The sequence below is a fragment of the Hyalella azteca genome, unplaced genomic scaffold (assembly GCF_000764305.2).
Source record: "Hyalella azteca isolate HAZT.00-mixed unplaced genomic scaffold, Hazt_2.0.2 contig11827, whole genome shotgun sequence".
NCBI lineage: Eukaryota > Metazoa > Arthropoda > Malacostraca > Amphipoda > Hyalellidae > Hyalella > Hyalella azteca.
This window is the reverse complement of record NW_025941810.1, coordinates 4,275-18,288: the sequence shown is the minus strand read 5'-3', so window position 1 is coordinate 18,288 and position 14,014 is coordinate 4,275. Positions and strand designations below refer to the sequence as shown.

The window sequence follows — 14,014 nt, the reverse complement described above, 5'->3', positions numbered from 1 at the left end:
CAAACATTATCGAAAAATGGCGCTGAGGCTTTTATTAGCAATGAGGATGAAATTCACTGGAAAACCGAAGTGAATTATTAGTCAATATTTTATGCATACAATGTAACGTATGTTGGCAATAGACTGTACAGGTATCATGGAGATTTATACATTCTCCAATGATATACATGGCTCTGAACTTATGAATTTTTTCTGCTCTTTTGATTTCCGAGCAAGCTTGCATGACCTTATTATACACGAAAAATATTAACAATAAACTATTTAAACAATTTTTTTAAAAGCATCTACTTCAGCTCTACAGACGCCTTAACTTCCAAATTAGTGGCTAGCACAGCAGGGACTTGAAGTTGGAGATTTTGAACCGCGCGATCGGGGACATTTTCACCACCCTTTCTTTGGGGGCCCATAATTTCAAAAGTTTTCGTATTTTCATCTGAAATTTGGGCCTATTTTTGTTGAAATATGAACTCAAATATGTGTGATCCTTCATCAAAATGGTCAGGTGGGTACTCTTTGTTCACGTGACATGGAAAGACCCTAAAGCCTTCTTTGGTTGTCCTTTGTTCATACTGTTGAATTTTTCGTATAATTTAAGCATGACAAATTGATTGTTTCATCAACTTCGAATTCTCATATGGCAGGCGCTGTCGCAGCCGACTGTTCTGAAGGCTATGAGGTCGTCGGGTCCAAGTGCATCCACCGTTACACGGGTGGATATCTGACGTACGACGCAGCGGCCACTTACTGCACCCAGCACTTCGGCAGGCTGCCTGTGCTTAAAGACTGCGCTTCCTTCACTGATGTCACTTCCTATGTCAACGATGGATGTAAGGTTATAGCAGCAAAACATGTTAAAGCCAATAAACTTTCAGAGCTAACAAATTTTGCTCTAAATGTTTGTCATCTTAGAAACATTGTTAGTCGACCCTCATAAGTTAGAAGTCAATTTTAGCAAAAAGTCTCTTACTATGCATCAACTTGATGTTTGGTGGGACCGAAATTTCAGCGAACATAATTCATCTGTAATAGGACTTCACAGATTGGTTTTCTTGCAATATAATTATGACTCTATTATTATTAGACAATCGCTGTGCATGCCCCTGCGCTTATTTTTTAAAACTTGGTGAGTTGGAATGCCTCGTTAGCCGCGGGCGGAAGAAATTGACTCTACACTAATGTACTACTGCAGTACTCATTCACTCACAATTGACCCTGTGTACAACACACAGCTTTTGTGTGATAGCCGAAAATGTCAGGTGTCCGTACCACTCGGCTTGAGGTGACCGAGCAGCTGCAACCCGAACCAAATTCAGAGGCGCGGCAGCTTCTGATCCGAGGAATCGGAAGCTGAGGCATATCTAAATATTAACATGGGTAGGGGTGCAACAGCTGAGTAATCGAGTAGGTGGCCAGGTAGTTAAGAATCGGCGACAGGCCAACAGGCTCTAATCATCGTTAAAAGATCTATATTAATTAATATTATTACATAATAATATATCTATAACTATTAACGTTGCACTCCATCAGACTCAACTGATTTCAACAACGGCTACTGGTTAGGCGCGACCAATGGAACGCTCACCAATGTTTGGCAGTGGAGTGACGGAGCGGCTGTGCAAATGGGCGCTCCGTACTGGGCCATGGTGAGTTAATGCATGTTTTTTTATGCACATGACACAACATATTTTCTAGAAGGAAGTTTATTTATTATGTTAATATTAATGGATGAAACCCAACTAAGTCACGCCAAGATGCAATAGGATTTATTTAGAATAGAACTTATTTAGAATTAACAGAAAACAGAAGGTGAAGTTATGAGTGTCTCTTACAGAAAGTCACTCTTGATATTAGAAATAACATATCACTGCTAGAAATAACAGTGATTTGCAGTCATAATTCTATGAAGATTTAGTAGACAAATCGTTATTCTCACTTGTGTTTCTGATTGATTCGACCTACCCAAATAAAAATTATTGGTGGAGCATCGATGATTGTTGGTGGCTATAGGTGGAAATTATAGGTGGAGAGCACCGATGGCGCATCGGTAGCGTGTCCGGCCTGTATTCCACCTATAACCTGCTGCTGGCGACCCTAACCAAAAAACCCTTTTTCCACCAATAACTTACCCCTTGGCGCCGCTTGCTAATCGATGAGCCATCAATGACCACCTCTCGAATTAGGTCGATAAAAATTTTTCGTTCATTTTAAATACAATGCCTGTGCATTCTCACATAGATCGGCATTCCTTCCAAATATGATCAAACTTTTTTAGGATTACGTATGCACATCAAGCATGGCGATACAAGCAACAATATCGGAAATGTAGCAGGAACAAATAATCACAGTGCCATGTACAAAACTCGTGAGAAATCGACTTGGAGAAAAGTCCCTGCCTGCTCGGGTCGATCTCAAGTCTCCCGCACGCAAAACCAAGCCTCTACCGCTGAGACATCGGAGATTCGGAGAGGACTCACCGAACGAGTCATTTTGAGAGATTTAACTGAGGTATTGCAGTTTTTAATTTCATCAATTATTATGAATAAATGCCACTACTATGCTGATTAGATGGTTCCATTAACCGCTGTTTACTCGAACACGTTATTATGTTTCATAAAATGGCAGCTGAAAGAAATTCCGTTTATTATCTATCATGTTTATTTATTTAAAAATTATATCATTTCTCAATAAGAGAAAATAAGAAAGATTTTCGACGAAAATATTTTTGTGGAAAATAAAGAATGTTTAGAGGATGGAATTGACATCACTCGATTTTGAAATATCAGGGGTGAAATTCTTTCAACAATCCGCGCCGATGTTTTTTTTCTACCCTAATATATGGATAATCTGTCGCGTAGGAATGATGCCGAGACCACGTTATTAAATATGTAAACTTAAAAGCAAAATAATTATGTGACGAGATAAGCAAATTTCTCATAAGATAGATAAATTACAATATCAATGTCAGTCCACAGAGAACTGCTTTCTATCTTCCAGCGTAAAGAGGATATTTTTCCGAAAATAACAGATTTTTTGACTAATATTCTAACTGGAACACATTTTACAAGCAAGGCGTAGCAAGGAACGTTTCGCCACTTATAATGTAGCATGCCTACCTATAACCGTAGGTGCGCCACCCTTAATTATTATTTGGGTAGTTGGGAATCTCTATTGAGTGATGACACTCAGTGTTATCGCTAGAAATATTACAGCTGACCTATTATTGCATTGAGTGCTTCATGTGATTACAATTGATCAAAAAACTTTGAACAGCGCCCTCTAGTTAGATATGTTCCTCAGGATTGTGGAGATTATTTGGCAACGGAACCTTCGGGTGGAACGAGTTACAACTGTGCTTATACAAATGATGACTGGGGCTGGTTATTCCGAGACACCTCATGTACAATAGTCTCTCAATATCCACTGTGCTCAAGCCCTCCAGTAGATGGTGAGTTACTCTTCTGTTTTGAAGCCTTGGAAGGTAACCTGAACAGAAAAGTGCAGAGAGTAAACATTTTATGAAGGAATTTGTTCCAAGCTTTTGAATATTTTATGCAGACAACTGCCAAATTAATCCCATCGAAAGGATTTTACGAGCGAACTGCAGAACTACGTACAAAATTGTTATGAGTTTGTAAGTAACTTTGACTTGAATGTTTAATTTTCAGGAGTTAGCTCTCAATATTAAATTTATGTCTTTGAAGAATTTACGGTAAAAGTGAAACAATTCATTAGATGCTTCAACATTATCAAAAACTTACAGCTATCCAGCTCAATAAAAAATATTAGATGAGAGGCATCATGCAATATGCATTATGGAATCTCTGTGCAGCCTACGTGTTTACGTCTGAATTTTTACCCTTTCATCTTGCTTGATTTCATTCTGATGTTATTGCGACTTGGCACATATTGAACTTGAGGCTTGCATCAATAAATATTTACTGACATCCGGCACACCTTGTACCTGAGGCTTCCATGAACATTGCTTGTTGTACATAAAGCACTTATGTTAAAAGTTGCATGACAATATCTATAGTTCTGATGATGAACACTGCAGTTAAGCAGGATGTAGGGTCTTGAAATGAACTTGGTGAAGTCATATTAAACTCACGAATTGCAGGTCCCTAGGCTTAGCAGAGCTAATCTCTTATGCAATGGCTTCCTGAGCTTCCAAGATTTAATTTAGTTTAATATCTTTAATTCATTCCATATTTGACGTAATTGATATGTATTCTACTGCAGGTCTCTGCCAGCATCCTTTTGTTTTGGTTGGCACGCAATGTGTTCACATAATTACGACCTTACACACCTGGCACGAGGCTCGCACCCAGTGTGGACTGGTCGGTGGGGACCTGATTGTTGTAGACGACTGCGATCAGTACCACAAGGTTTCTCTCTACCTCGCGGGACAAGGTAACCGTTCGAAAAGTTCTATATAATCTTTCAAAATAAACAATGCCTATCAACCCTTAATGATTTTTGTACGGCTAAATTTAATTGAGATTATTAAGCACAGAGCTGTGAAGTTGAGGTTTAATACGCGAGTGATGTAGACCTGCATACATTAGCTTAAAATTCATACCGTGATTAATTTCTATACACCCCCACCGTCCTAACGCCTCCAGGAAGTGGTTAACTCTGGAGAACTTCCCTTTCTCAATTTAGAGACATTTATATCGTGAGTGCCAGGGAAACAGCAGCGATTTTATTCACATTAATATTTCGAAACTTAATTCCTTTTCCTCTATATTTGTATACCTCTTTTCTGGATAAGGATACGCTGTTTGGATCGGGGTCTCAGATGAGGCAGTGGAAGGGCAATGGCGCTGGGTTGACGGTTCGCCGATGACCATGGGACTGCCTTACTGGTCAACTGTAAGGATACACACTCCTAAATATTTAAGAGAAGTGCACGAATAAAACTAAACAGAAAACTCAGCTAGATGCCGGTGATGTAATCATTACAGGATAGTGTTATTTTCAAGTAGTTTACCTAGCTTACTTTTGGGCATTAAATTCACCTCTCAGCTATGTTTAGATGCAAATGAAATAAATTCATCTTGCTTTCGAGAATTAACTGCAAAGATAATTTGCTGTTCTTCATGGATAACATTTCGCGAATTTCTCTGGCTTGTTCAAGCAGCTACAAGCCAAAGTTAATTTATTAATGACATTTTGTTTCACAAATCTTTACGGCATCTAGCTACAGTGGAAAAAAAGCGTTATTATATGGTTAGTTACTGCATGATTTAATTTGCTCAACTCACTAATTTTAGATCGAGACATTTATATTTTTATACATGTATAAACTTTCAATCAAAAGTTACGTTTCTCGAATGTAGATATCTGAAATCAATTAATTCCTGGAATCAATTGACTATAGAAACATTATTTTTACTCTGTATTGGGTCTTTAATCAGATCAGTTTCTAAATTAGATCATTATGATAAATTGAATAAACGACTTTAACTAAAATTTTTGGAGCAATGTATATAACGGCTTTATCGCAAACTTATGACAAAACCAAATTCTGAAACAATTCAGTTAGGACAGTATTAAAAAATACGGGATACGTAAAAAATTAAAACATGGGATGGAATAAAGTCATTTTGGTAATGCAAAACTTAAAAGAATCCAGGATCATGTAATATATCTGGAAATAATATAATTTAAACAATAAATAATTGCATTTCAGCTTCACATCGTTGATGTAACAAAAAATAATAGAAGATGTTGGCTTTATTTTTGCGCAGGCTGCAGGTGGGGTGCTAGAACCCGACAATCCTCCCATCTAGAGGAGTGCTGTTCATGCCCCATCTAGAGGAGTGCTGTTCATGCTACATCTAGAGGAGTGCTGTTCATGCCCCATCTAGAGGAGTTCTGCTCATGCCACATCTAGAGGAGTGCTGTTCATGCCGCATCTAGAGGAGTGCTGTTCACGCCCCATCTAGAGAAGTGCTGTTCATGCCGCATCTAGAAGAGTGCTGTTCATGCCGCATCTAGAGGAGTGCTGTTCATGCCTCATCTAGAGGAGTGCTGTTCATGCCTCATCTAGAGGAGTGCAGCGTTTGCCCCATATTGAGGAGTGTTTTTTTTATGTTCTATCTAGAGGATTCTTTTAAATGTTCAATCAATATGGTCATTAATTTCTGTAGTTTCCAGACCAGTGTTTTATTGTCCTCTCTATAGAATGGCGCATCTGCAGGGTGTTTATATTATACCCGTCTTTTCCATCAAAGGATAGGAGGTCCAGAGATAGATAATCTCAGAGATTTGTGAATCATTTTCATAATTCGCAAATTTGACTAATTATTATTGATGAGGATCTCTCAAACCCACTTTTAAGATAGAAGCCATATGATTATATCATGTTATGGAAGGCGAAGACATTTTTTGCGAAATTCTTAATTAGAAATTAGAAAATTAGAAATAATGTAAGGTGGTCGGTTCTGTGACCACCTGATGGATTTGTAACTGAGAGTCAGTGTACTTTATTGTTCCAAATAGGACTAAGGCAGGACAAGTGAAACACTCGGTAACACTAGTTCTATTATAATAATAAACTGGCTCGGTGAATACAGAAGGACGGGGATTGACAGGCACAGCACAAGTATGTGCTGGAGGTGCGGACTAGCATGATGACGGCTAGACAGTACCGCTACAACTGACAAGCGGTGCACTGACCGTGCTATATATAGTCCTTAACCGATATGACGTCACTGAGCGTGACTCTACCATGTGGGTATAGAACAAGCTAAGCTGATGACGTATGATAACCTAGATGGTGATAGAAGATCACCGGACAGATGGTGATAGAAAATCACCGGACGTAAACGTTACGGAAAACTCATTCCATTTTTCATTTCCTATTTAGAGAGTGACATGAGCCTTTGTCCGATTTTGACTCTCCTTGGAGGAAGTATTTCGACATTCAAAAGCAAAGAAAATTACACCATAATTTACCACATCTTTAAATAAAATGTTTTGGAGTCCAGCTCCATCGTCAATTAGAAATTTTAGAAAAAAGATCAGTTGTCAGTACAATTGAAATAAAAATAACAAGCTATAAATTAAATATACAGATAAAGGCAATGAAAACAACATGAAAAACCGGTCTATTCTAAATTTCAAGCGGTCAAAAGCTAAAGGCTGTATTCAAACTATACCTCACTTTAAAAATATACAAGGATTCTAAAAAAACATATTCGAAATCATCAGAGGTGGAAACTAAAATCTTAGTCACTATAGAATATTGGCACGTCACGCGTACGATGGGCGTGACTGCCGCGTGAGTGCGCACTGCGCACAGCTGAATTAGGGGGACGCGCTGTTAAATGGCCAGTTCTAAAACTACTATTTTAGTTCTCCGCTTTCCTGGAATAAAGATTGCGTGCTACCTAAACGTTAAGACAAAGGCAAGAATATTTACTGTCTAATAAGGGATTTGAATGATTCTCTGTTCAAAGTGGTATATAGCTGAAATAATTACTTCAGATAATAATAATGAGTTCTAAACACTAATTACGCCATTTTTGTTTCACTGGTGCAGACTTGCATACAAACTAGTAATGTTTTCGTAATCTGACTGTATTACAAAGACTGATGTTTGAGTCGGGAATGCTAATTAATCAGAAGTTTAGCAACATGGATACTGTGGCTTGGCTCTAAACATTGTTGAGAGAGCGCTCGAGTTTGTCAAAACTTGCGATTTTCATCGTCAAACGAAAATTTCAAATAGATTTAAAAATAAATTAATTGTGGAAAAATCAATATCGGATTTCACCATGTGTAGCAAAATCCAACAACAATGTATTTAATTTTTCAATAAGCTGCATACACGACAATCGTAAGAGAACTTAGTATCATTCCTCCTCGCGACAGCGACCAGATAACACCTAAGTTGCCTGCTCCGATCTGTTCCCGTTCAAAATTCATTGTGGAACTCTGTGAAAGTGGGTTTATGGGTTTATCGCGCGTCCTCCTCATTCAGCTGTGCGCAGTGCGCACTCACGCGGCAGTCACTCAGATCAGTGCATATTACGTGCCAATATCCTATGGTGACTAAGATTTTAGTTTCCACTTCTGATGCTTCCGAATACATTTTTTAGAATCTTTGCATATTTTCAAAAAGAGGTCTAGTTTTAATACAACCTTTAACTTTTGTCCACTTAAAATTTGTAATGGACGGGTTTTTCATGTTGTTTTCATTGCCTTTTATCTGTAAATTTAATTTTTAGCTTTTTTTTTTGTCATTTCAATTGTACTAACAACTGATAATATCTTTATTCTAGAAATTTCGAATTGACTATGGAGCTGGACTCCAAAACATTTTAATTAAAGTTATGGTGAATTATGGTGGAATTTTCTTTGCTTTTAAATGTCGAAATACTTCCTCCGAGGAGAGTCAAAATCGGACAAAGGCTCATGTCACTCTCTACATTTGAAATGAAAAATGGAATGAGTTTTCCTTAACGTTTATGGAAATTTACTTTATCGATGTTGACCGTACATTATGGGTTTTATCGCTCCATCGTCAATTGCTTTTATTCTGTCATGTCTGCTTCCGTAGTGGCTTAATTGGCGCTTAAGTTAATTCTCTTATGAAATAGGTTTACGACCAAAATCTTACAAAGAGCTACGGTTGCAATGAAACACTGGTTCATTTCATATTAAATTGGGAAATTCAAGTCCACATCCTACGTTAACAAAAGTCTCTAGTACATGGAAAAGGTAATCCGAACACAATCAAAATTTAAAACCTATCAGTTGACATCTCTAAATCTTCTACTGTTGCCAAAAAACGTTGAGCCGTAGAACGCTCCCGTAGAATGGTACGACCCCCGCAAAGACCGTACCTCACGCGCGCGTTTACAGCCGTATTACAAGTGGCCGTACCGCAGCTGTAGCCGCGCGTCCCTGCGGTCGCTGTTCTTCATAACCGTCGTGTCTCGCTGATATAGATGTCTCAGGTCAGTCTGGCCGTAGGTTTATTGTAATGGATCATGGCTGAAGGACCTGATATTATTATTTCTAATTTTTATGCAAGAATTTCGTAAAAAATTTCCTTTGCATTCCATAACATGACATGATCATTGCTTCTATCTTAAAAGTGGGTTTGAAAGATCCTCAACAATAATAATTAGTGAACTTTGCGAATTAGGAAAATGATTCACAAATCTCGAAGATTTTCTATCCCTACCCCTCCTATCCTATGAAGGAAAATAATATAATATAAACACCCTGCAGGTGGGCCATTGATGATATTCTCCTAGAGAGGACAATAAAAACACTGGTCTGCACGGAAACGACAAAATTTACGACCATATTGATTGAACGAACATTTAGAATTTATGACCATCTTGATTGAACATTTAGAATTTATGACTGTCTTTATTGGACATAAAATACGCTCCACAAGTTAGGGTAAACGCTGCACTCCTCTAGATGGGGCATGAACAGAACTCCTCTAGATGAGGCATGACCGCATGAACAGCACTCCTCTAGATGGGGCATGAACAGCACTCCTCTAAATGGGGCATGAACAGCACTCCTCTAGATGGGGCATGAACAGCACTCCTCTAGATGGGGCATGAACAGCACTCCTCTAGATGGGGTCTGCCTCACAGATCACCCGTCTTGCATCACTGCACCACGCGCTGCTGAAGCGGTACATCCACGCGCAGTTCAGCTCCAGGCAGTTCTGCTGTCCAGGATTGTCGGGTTCTTGCTCCAGAACAAACGTCTGCGCAAAAATAAAGCTAACATCTTCCAATGTTTTTGTTTCATCAATGTTTTAAAACTGAGTTGCAATGATTGATTGTTTAAAATACAATATTTCCTGAAATATTTCTGGATCCTGAATTCTTCAAAGTTTTATATTACCAAAATGACTTTTTTTCCAATCCAGGTTTTCATTTTTTATATATATCGTATTTTTGAACACATTTCTAACTGAATTTCTTCAAAATTTAGTTTTGTCATAAGTTTGCGATTAAGTCGTTATATATTTTAATTAAAAAGGGTTTACTTCAATTACAGTAAAAACTATGCTTAAATAGTCATCTGATTTCAGATATCTACAGTCGAGGAAAGTAACTTTTGATATTAAGTTTATACGTGTATAAAAATATAAGTGTCTCAGTCAAAAATTGCTGAGTTGAGCAAATCAAATCATGCAGTGCATAATCCGCTTTTTCTATGGCAACCAAGAACCGAAGAGATTTTCCGGGAAACAAACTGTTGTTTATTATATAAATTTGGTTTGTTTGCTAAATCTTGCCCATGGGAGGGCAACAAATTATCCTTGTAGTTAATTCTCGAACGCAAGATGAACTTATTTCATTTGCATATGATTCATTATGACTTATTTCATTTGCATTAGAAGCTGAGAGGTGAATTTATTGCCCAGAATTACGCTAGGGAAACTTCTTGACAATGAAACTTCTTTAGCAAACTTCTTGAGTTTGCTGTTTAGTTTTATTCGTGCGCATCTTTTGAATATTTATTAGTCAGGATCCTTACATTTTCCCAGTAAGGCAGTCCCATGTCCATCGGCGAACCGTCAACCCAGCGCCATTGCCCTTCCACGGCCTCATCTGAGCCCCCGATCCAATAGTAAAGGTAATCTTATCCAGAAAAAGATAAAAAATTTAGGGGTTAAGGAATTAAGTTTTGAAATATTATTCTGAATAAAACCGCTGCTGTTTCCCTGACACTCACGCTATAAATGTCACAATAATGAGAAAGGGAAGTTCACCAGAGTTAACCACTTTCTGAAGGCGTTAGGATGGTTGGGGTAAATAGAATTAATCATTGACTCCATTTTAACGTAAGGTATGCAGGTCTACATCACTCGCGTATTAATCCTCAACCCCACAGCTCTGGTCTTAGTTACCTTAATTAAATTTAACCGTGAAAGCATCATTAGGGTTTGATAGATAGCAGGGTTGGTGATTTTTTTAATTTTTTCAAAAAATAAAAATAAATAAAAAATCAATGATTTTTTTATTTTTTCATGATTTTTTTGATTTATTTAATTTTTTTCAGCTTTCTCATCTTTTTGAAGTATTATTTTTTATGTTGCAATTTGCCTACTAACAATAACAGTATATGGATCATAATGGATGGCTAAAAAGGGCACTTATTGCCTTCAATAATGGCCAACAGGCCAAGGTTGGTCACCTGATTTGAGCATTTGCGATTTCTTTCTTTGGGGACATCTAAAAGAAAGGGGTTAAGAAGTCGTCCTCACACCCTACCACAGCTAACGGGACGGATTATTGCAGCAGAGGTTATGGCCGTACCTCACTATTTGTGTGAACGTGCTGTAGGAAACTTCTGCGAACGACTCCAACAGTGTGATGCAGCTAACAAACCCCATCTTCCTGATATTGTTTTCAAAACATAAGTATTTTAAATGGTATGTTATGCTACTGATGAGGAAAATAAACTTTCTTCTTTATGTACCTCCATTACTCTTATTTCGCCACAAAACTGTTAAATCAGTTCTGCCCCACCCTGTATAAGCTAGCTAACACATATAAATTGTATATTGTAATCAATATATAACAAATAGTCAAATAGTTAAAGACTACTTATAGCCTTATAAGAATTAGCTAATTAGCTAAGAATAAGATTAGCTGCATTAGCTAAGCTGTACAAATATCTGCATTAGCTAAGCTGTACAATGTATTGCACACTTGATGCCTCTGTACTAAAAACATTCAATTTATTGGAACCTAATACACACAAGTTTATATACCAATTTGTCATTCATAGTACATTTATACTGAACCATGAATAACAATACCTCAATATAAATTAGAGACGGCCACTCAATATATTTAAATATATGAAAAAATCAAAATAATAAAAAAATTTGGAAAAATAAAGGAAATCATGATTTTTTATAAAAAAAATCAAGTTATTTAATCACATGATTTAATCATTTTGATTTAATCATTGCCAACCCTGATAGATAGTGTTTATTTTGAAAGATTAAATAGAACTTTTCAAACGGTTACCTTGTTCATCGAGGTAGAGGGCAACCTTGTGGTACTGATCGCAGTCGTCTACAACAAACAAATCCCCACCGACCAGTCCACACTGGTTACGAGCGTCATGCCAGGTGTATTTGGCAGGAATTATGTGAACACACTGAGTGCCAACCAAAACAAAAGGATGCTGGCAGAGACCTGCAGTAGAATGCATATCCATGATGTTGAGTGTGGAATGAATGAAAGATATTAGATTATTCAATCTTGGAAGCCGGATATTAGCTCAGGAAGTCATTGTATGAGAGATTAGCTCTGCTTTGCCTAGGGTCCTGCCATTCGTGCGTTTAATCTGACTTAACCAAAATTATTTCAAGACCCTACATCCTGTTTAACTGTAAACTTTAACCGTTTAACTTGCTTTAATTTTATCACATTTCAAACTTTACCCTAAAATCGGAATTTATAGATATTGCCACGCAACTATTAGCGTAAGCGTTTTATGTACAGCAATCAATGTTCATGGAACCCTCAGGTACAAGGTGTGACGGATGTCAGTAAATATTTATTGATGCAAGCCTCAAGTGCAATATGTGCCATGTCGCAATAACATCAGAATGAAATCAAGCAAGATAAAACGATAAAAATTCAGAAGTAAACATGTAGACTGCACAGAGATTTTATCATGTGAATTGCATGACATCCCTAACGTAGTATTTTTTATTGAGCTGGATAGCAACAAGTTTTTTTAACTCTCCTACATTAACTGGAGGGCTAATTGCACATCTGAGGTAACCCCGCAAAATCGGCGACTGAGCCCCTACGCAGGAACAAGTACGGCAAGGAGTTTCGGGCGCCGGTTTGTGGGCAATTGTGAGCTTCAGTTCGTGTAGAGTGCGGAATCAAAACTCAGTTATGTATATGTCGGTTAGCTCGTAGCAGCGCACTCACCATCACGGTAACGGCATTCAGTCCTGCAAGGCGCGGTCGGCAGCAGTTGACGCGCGTACAGTGAAAGTAACAGGCTTCACTCATGCGTGTTGCCATCTCCGGATTTCTCTGTAGGCACAACAAATGTAATCCGAGATTCGACATTTTCTGTTCAGATTTTTTTAAAGGCAACTATTTTAAATAGTCTCTTCAATCTTCGCTAACTATCCTCTCATAGTAAAGGTAAATGAGGTCATGTTTGAATTTTGTCTATTTATTTCAGGTCGTTAGTAAATATTGTTTCTCTCGATTCTCAGTAGCAACAGATTGTTTATGCTCCAATCGTGTAATGCCTTCAATCAGCTAATAGTTTTCTAAATTGAATTTTTCAATTTGTGTAATGCTATACACTAAAGTTTAATAAGAAGGAAATAATTTCGTTTCGGCCAATTTATTTTGTCTAATCGTTTAATGCCTTCAATCAGCTAATATTTTTCTGAAATGGATTTTTCAATTTGTGTAATGCTATACACCTAAATTTAATAAGAAGTAAATAATTTTGTTTTGGTGCCTCCGCAATTGAGTTACGTTATACGTGGCAAGAGATGACCTATATGAATGATGCGAGCAGCTATGAAGTAATGCTTTGTTTGGACTTGAACGATTGCAACCAATCGTGTCACTATTATCTACTAAAAATTTACTGCTCTTTAATCTGTGAATGTTTATTTAGAGTTATAAATTAAAATTACTATATGTATAAAACTATGATCGAGGAGCCAGCAGTTACTTCCCACTGCAGTCGAAATTTCAGCAGACTACCTTCAACCTATCTATTACACTCTTTTATCTCCTAACCGTTCCAGTGAGCTATCAGCTCTATTTAGCAAGTTCCAAAACAATTAAAGCGACGCTCATTCATGTTAAGATTATATAAAAGATATTTTAATATGCAAGTGCTTATAAATAATCGATTTCATTGNCTGTCTCTTATACACATCTAGATGTGTATAAGAGACAGACCTCATACTGCTCTCACGGCAAATCTATCTCCTCCTACAGTTTTCAAGCTACAGCAATGAGACATATACCAT

The 14,014-nt window shown here is 37.5% G+C and overlaps 2 protein-coding genes across 2 annotated transcripts; one reads left to right on the top strand and one right to left on the bottom strand.

Moving 5' to 3' along the window:
• The first annotated feature begins 474 nt into the window (after positions 1-474).
• On the top strand, positions 475-1,652 carry LOC125178681. The gene is made up of 3 exons (XM_047883031.1): positions 475-502; positions 642-827; positions 1,528-1,652. The coding sequence occupies exons 1-3, from the start codon at positions 475-477 to the stop codon at positions 1,650-1,652; spliced, it is 339 nt and encodes a 112-aa protein (XP_047738987.1).
• A 7,949-nt stretch (positions 1,653-9,601) lies between these two features.
• On the bottom strand, positions 9,602-12,213 carry LOC108672420 (CD209 antigen-like protein 2). The gene is made up of 3 exons (XM_018160069.1): positions 12,021-12,213; positions 10,519-10,622; positions 9,602-9,739 (listed from the first exon to the last, which is right to left on the bottom strand). Exons 1-3 carry the CDS (start codon positions 12,211-12,213, stop codon positions 9,602-9,604), a joined length of 435 nt encoding a protein of 144 aa, XP_018015558.1.
• Between the last annotated feature and the right edge of the window lie 1,801 nt (positions 12,214-14,014).

Coding starts and splice junctions, on each gene's coding strand:
- LOC108672420 (XM_018160069.1), bottom strand. CDS start 12,213: ATGGATATGCATTCTACTGCAGGTCTCTGCCAGCATCCTTTTGTTTTG. Junction 10,623..12,020: donor CCTCTACCTCGATGAACAAG/GTAACCGTTTGA, acceptor TTTCTGGATAAG/ATTACCTTTACTATTGGATC. Junction 9,740..10,518: donor GACTGCCTTACTGGGAAAAT/GTAAGGATCCTG, acceptor ATTTTTGCGCAG/ACGTTTGTTCTGGAGCAAGA.
- LOC125178681 (XM_047883031.1), top strand. CDS start 475: ATGTGTGATCCTTCATCAAAATGGTCAG. Junction 503..641: donor TCCTTCATCAAAATGGTCAG/GTGGGTACTCTT, acceptor CTCATATGGCAG/GCGCTGTCGCAGCCGACTGT. Junction 828..1,527: donor TTCCTATGTCAACGATGGAT/GTAAGGTTATAG, acceptor GCACTCCATCAG/ACTCAACTGATTTCAACAAC.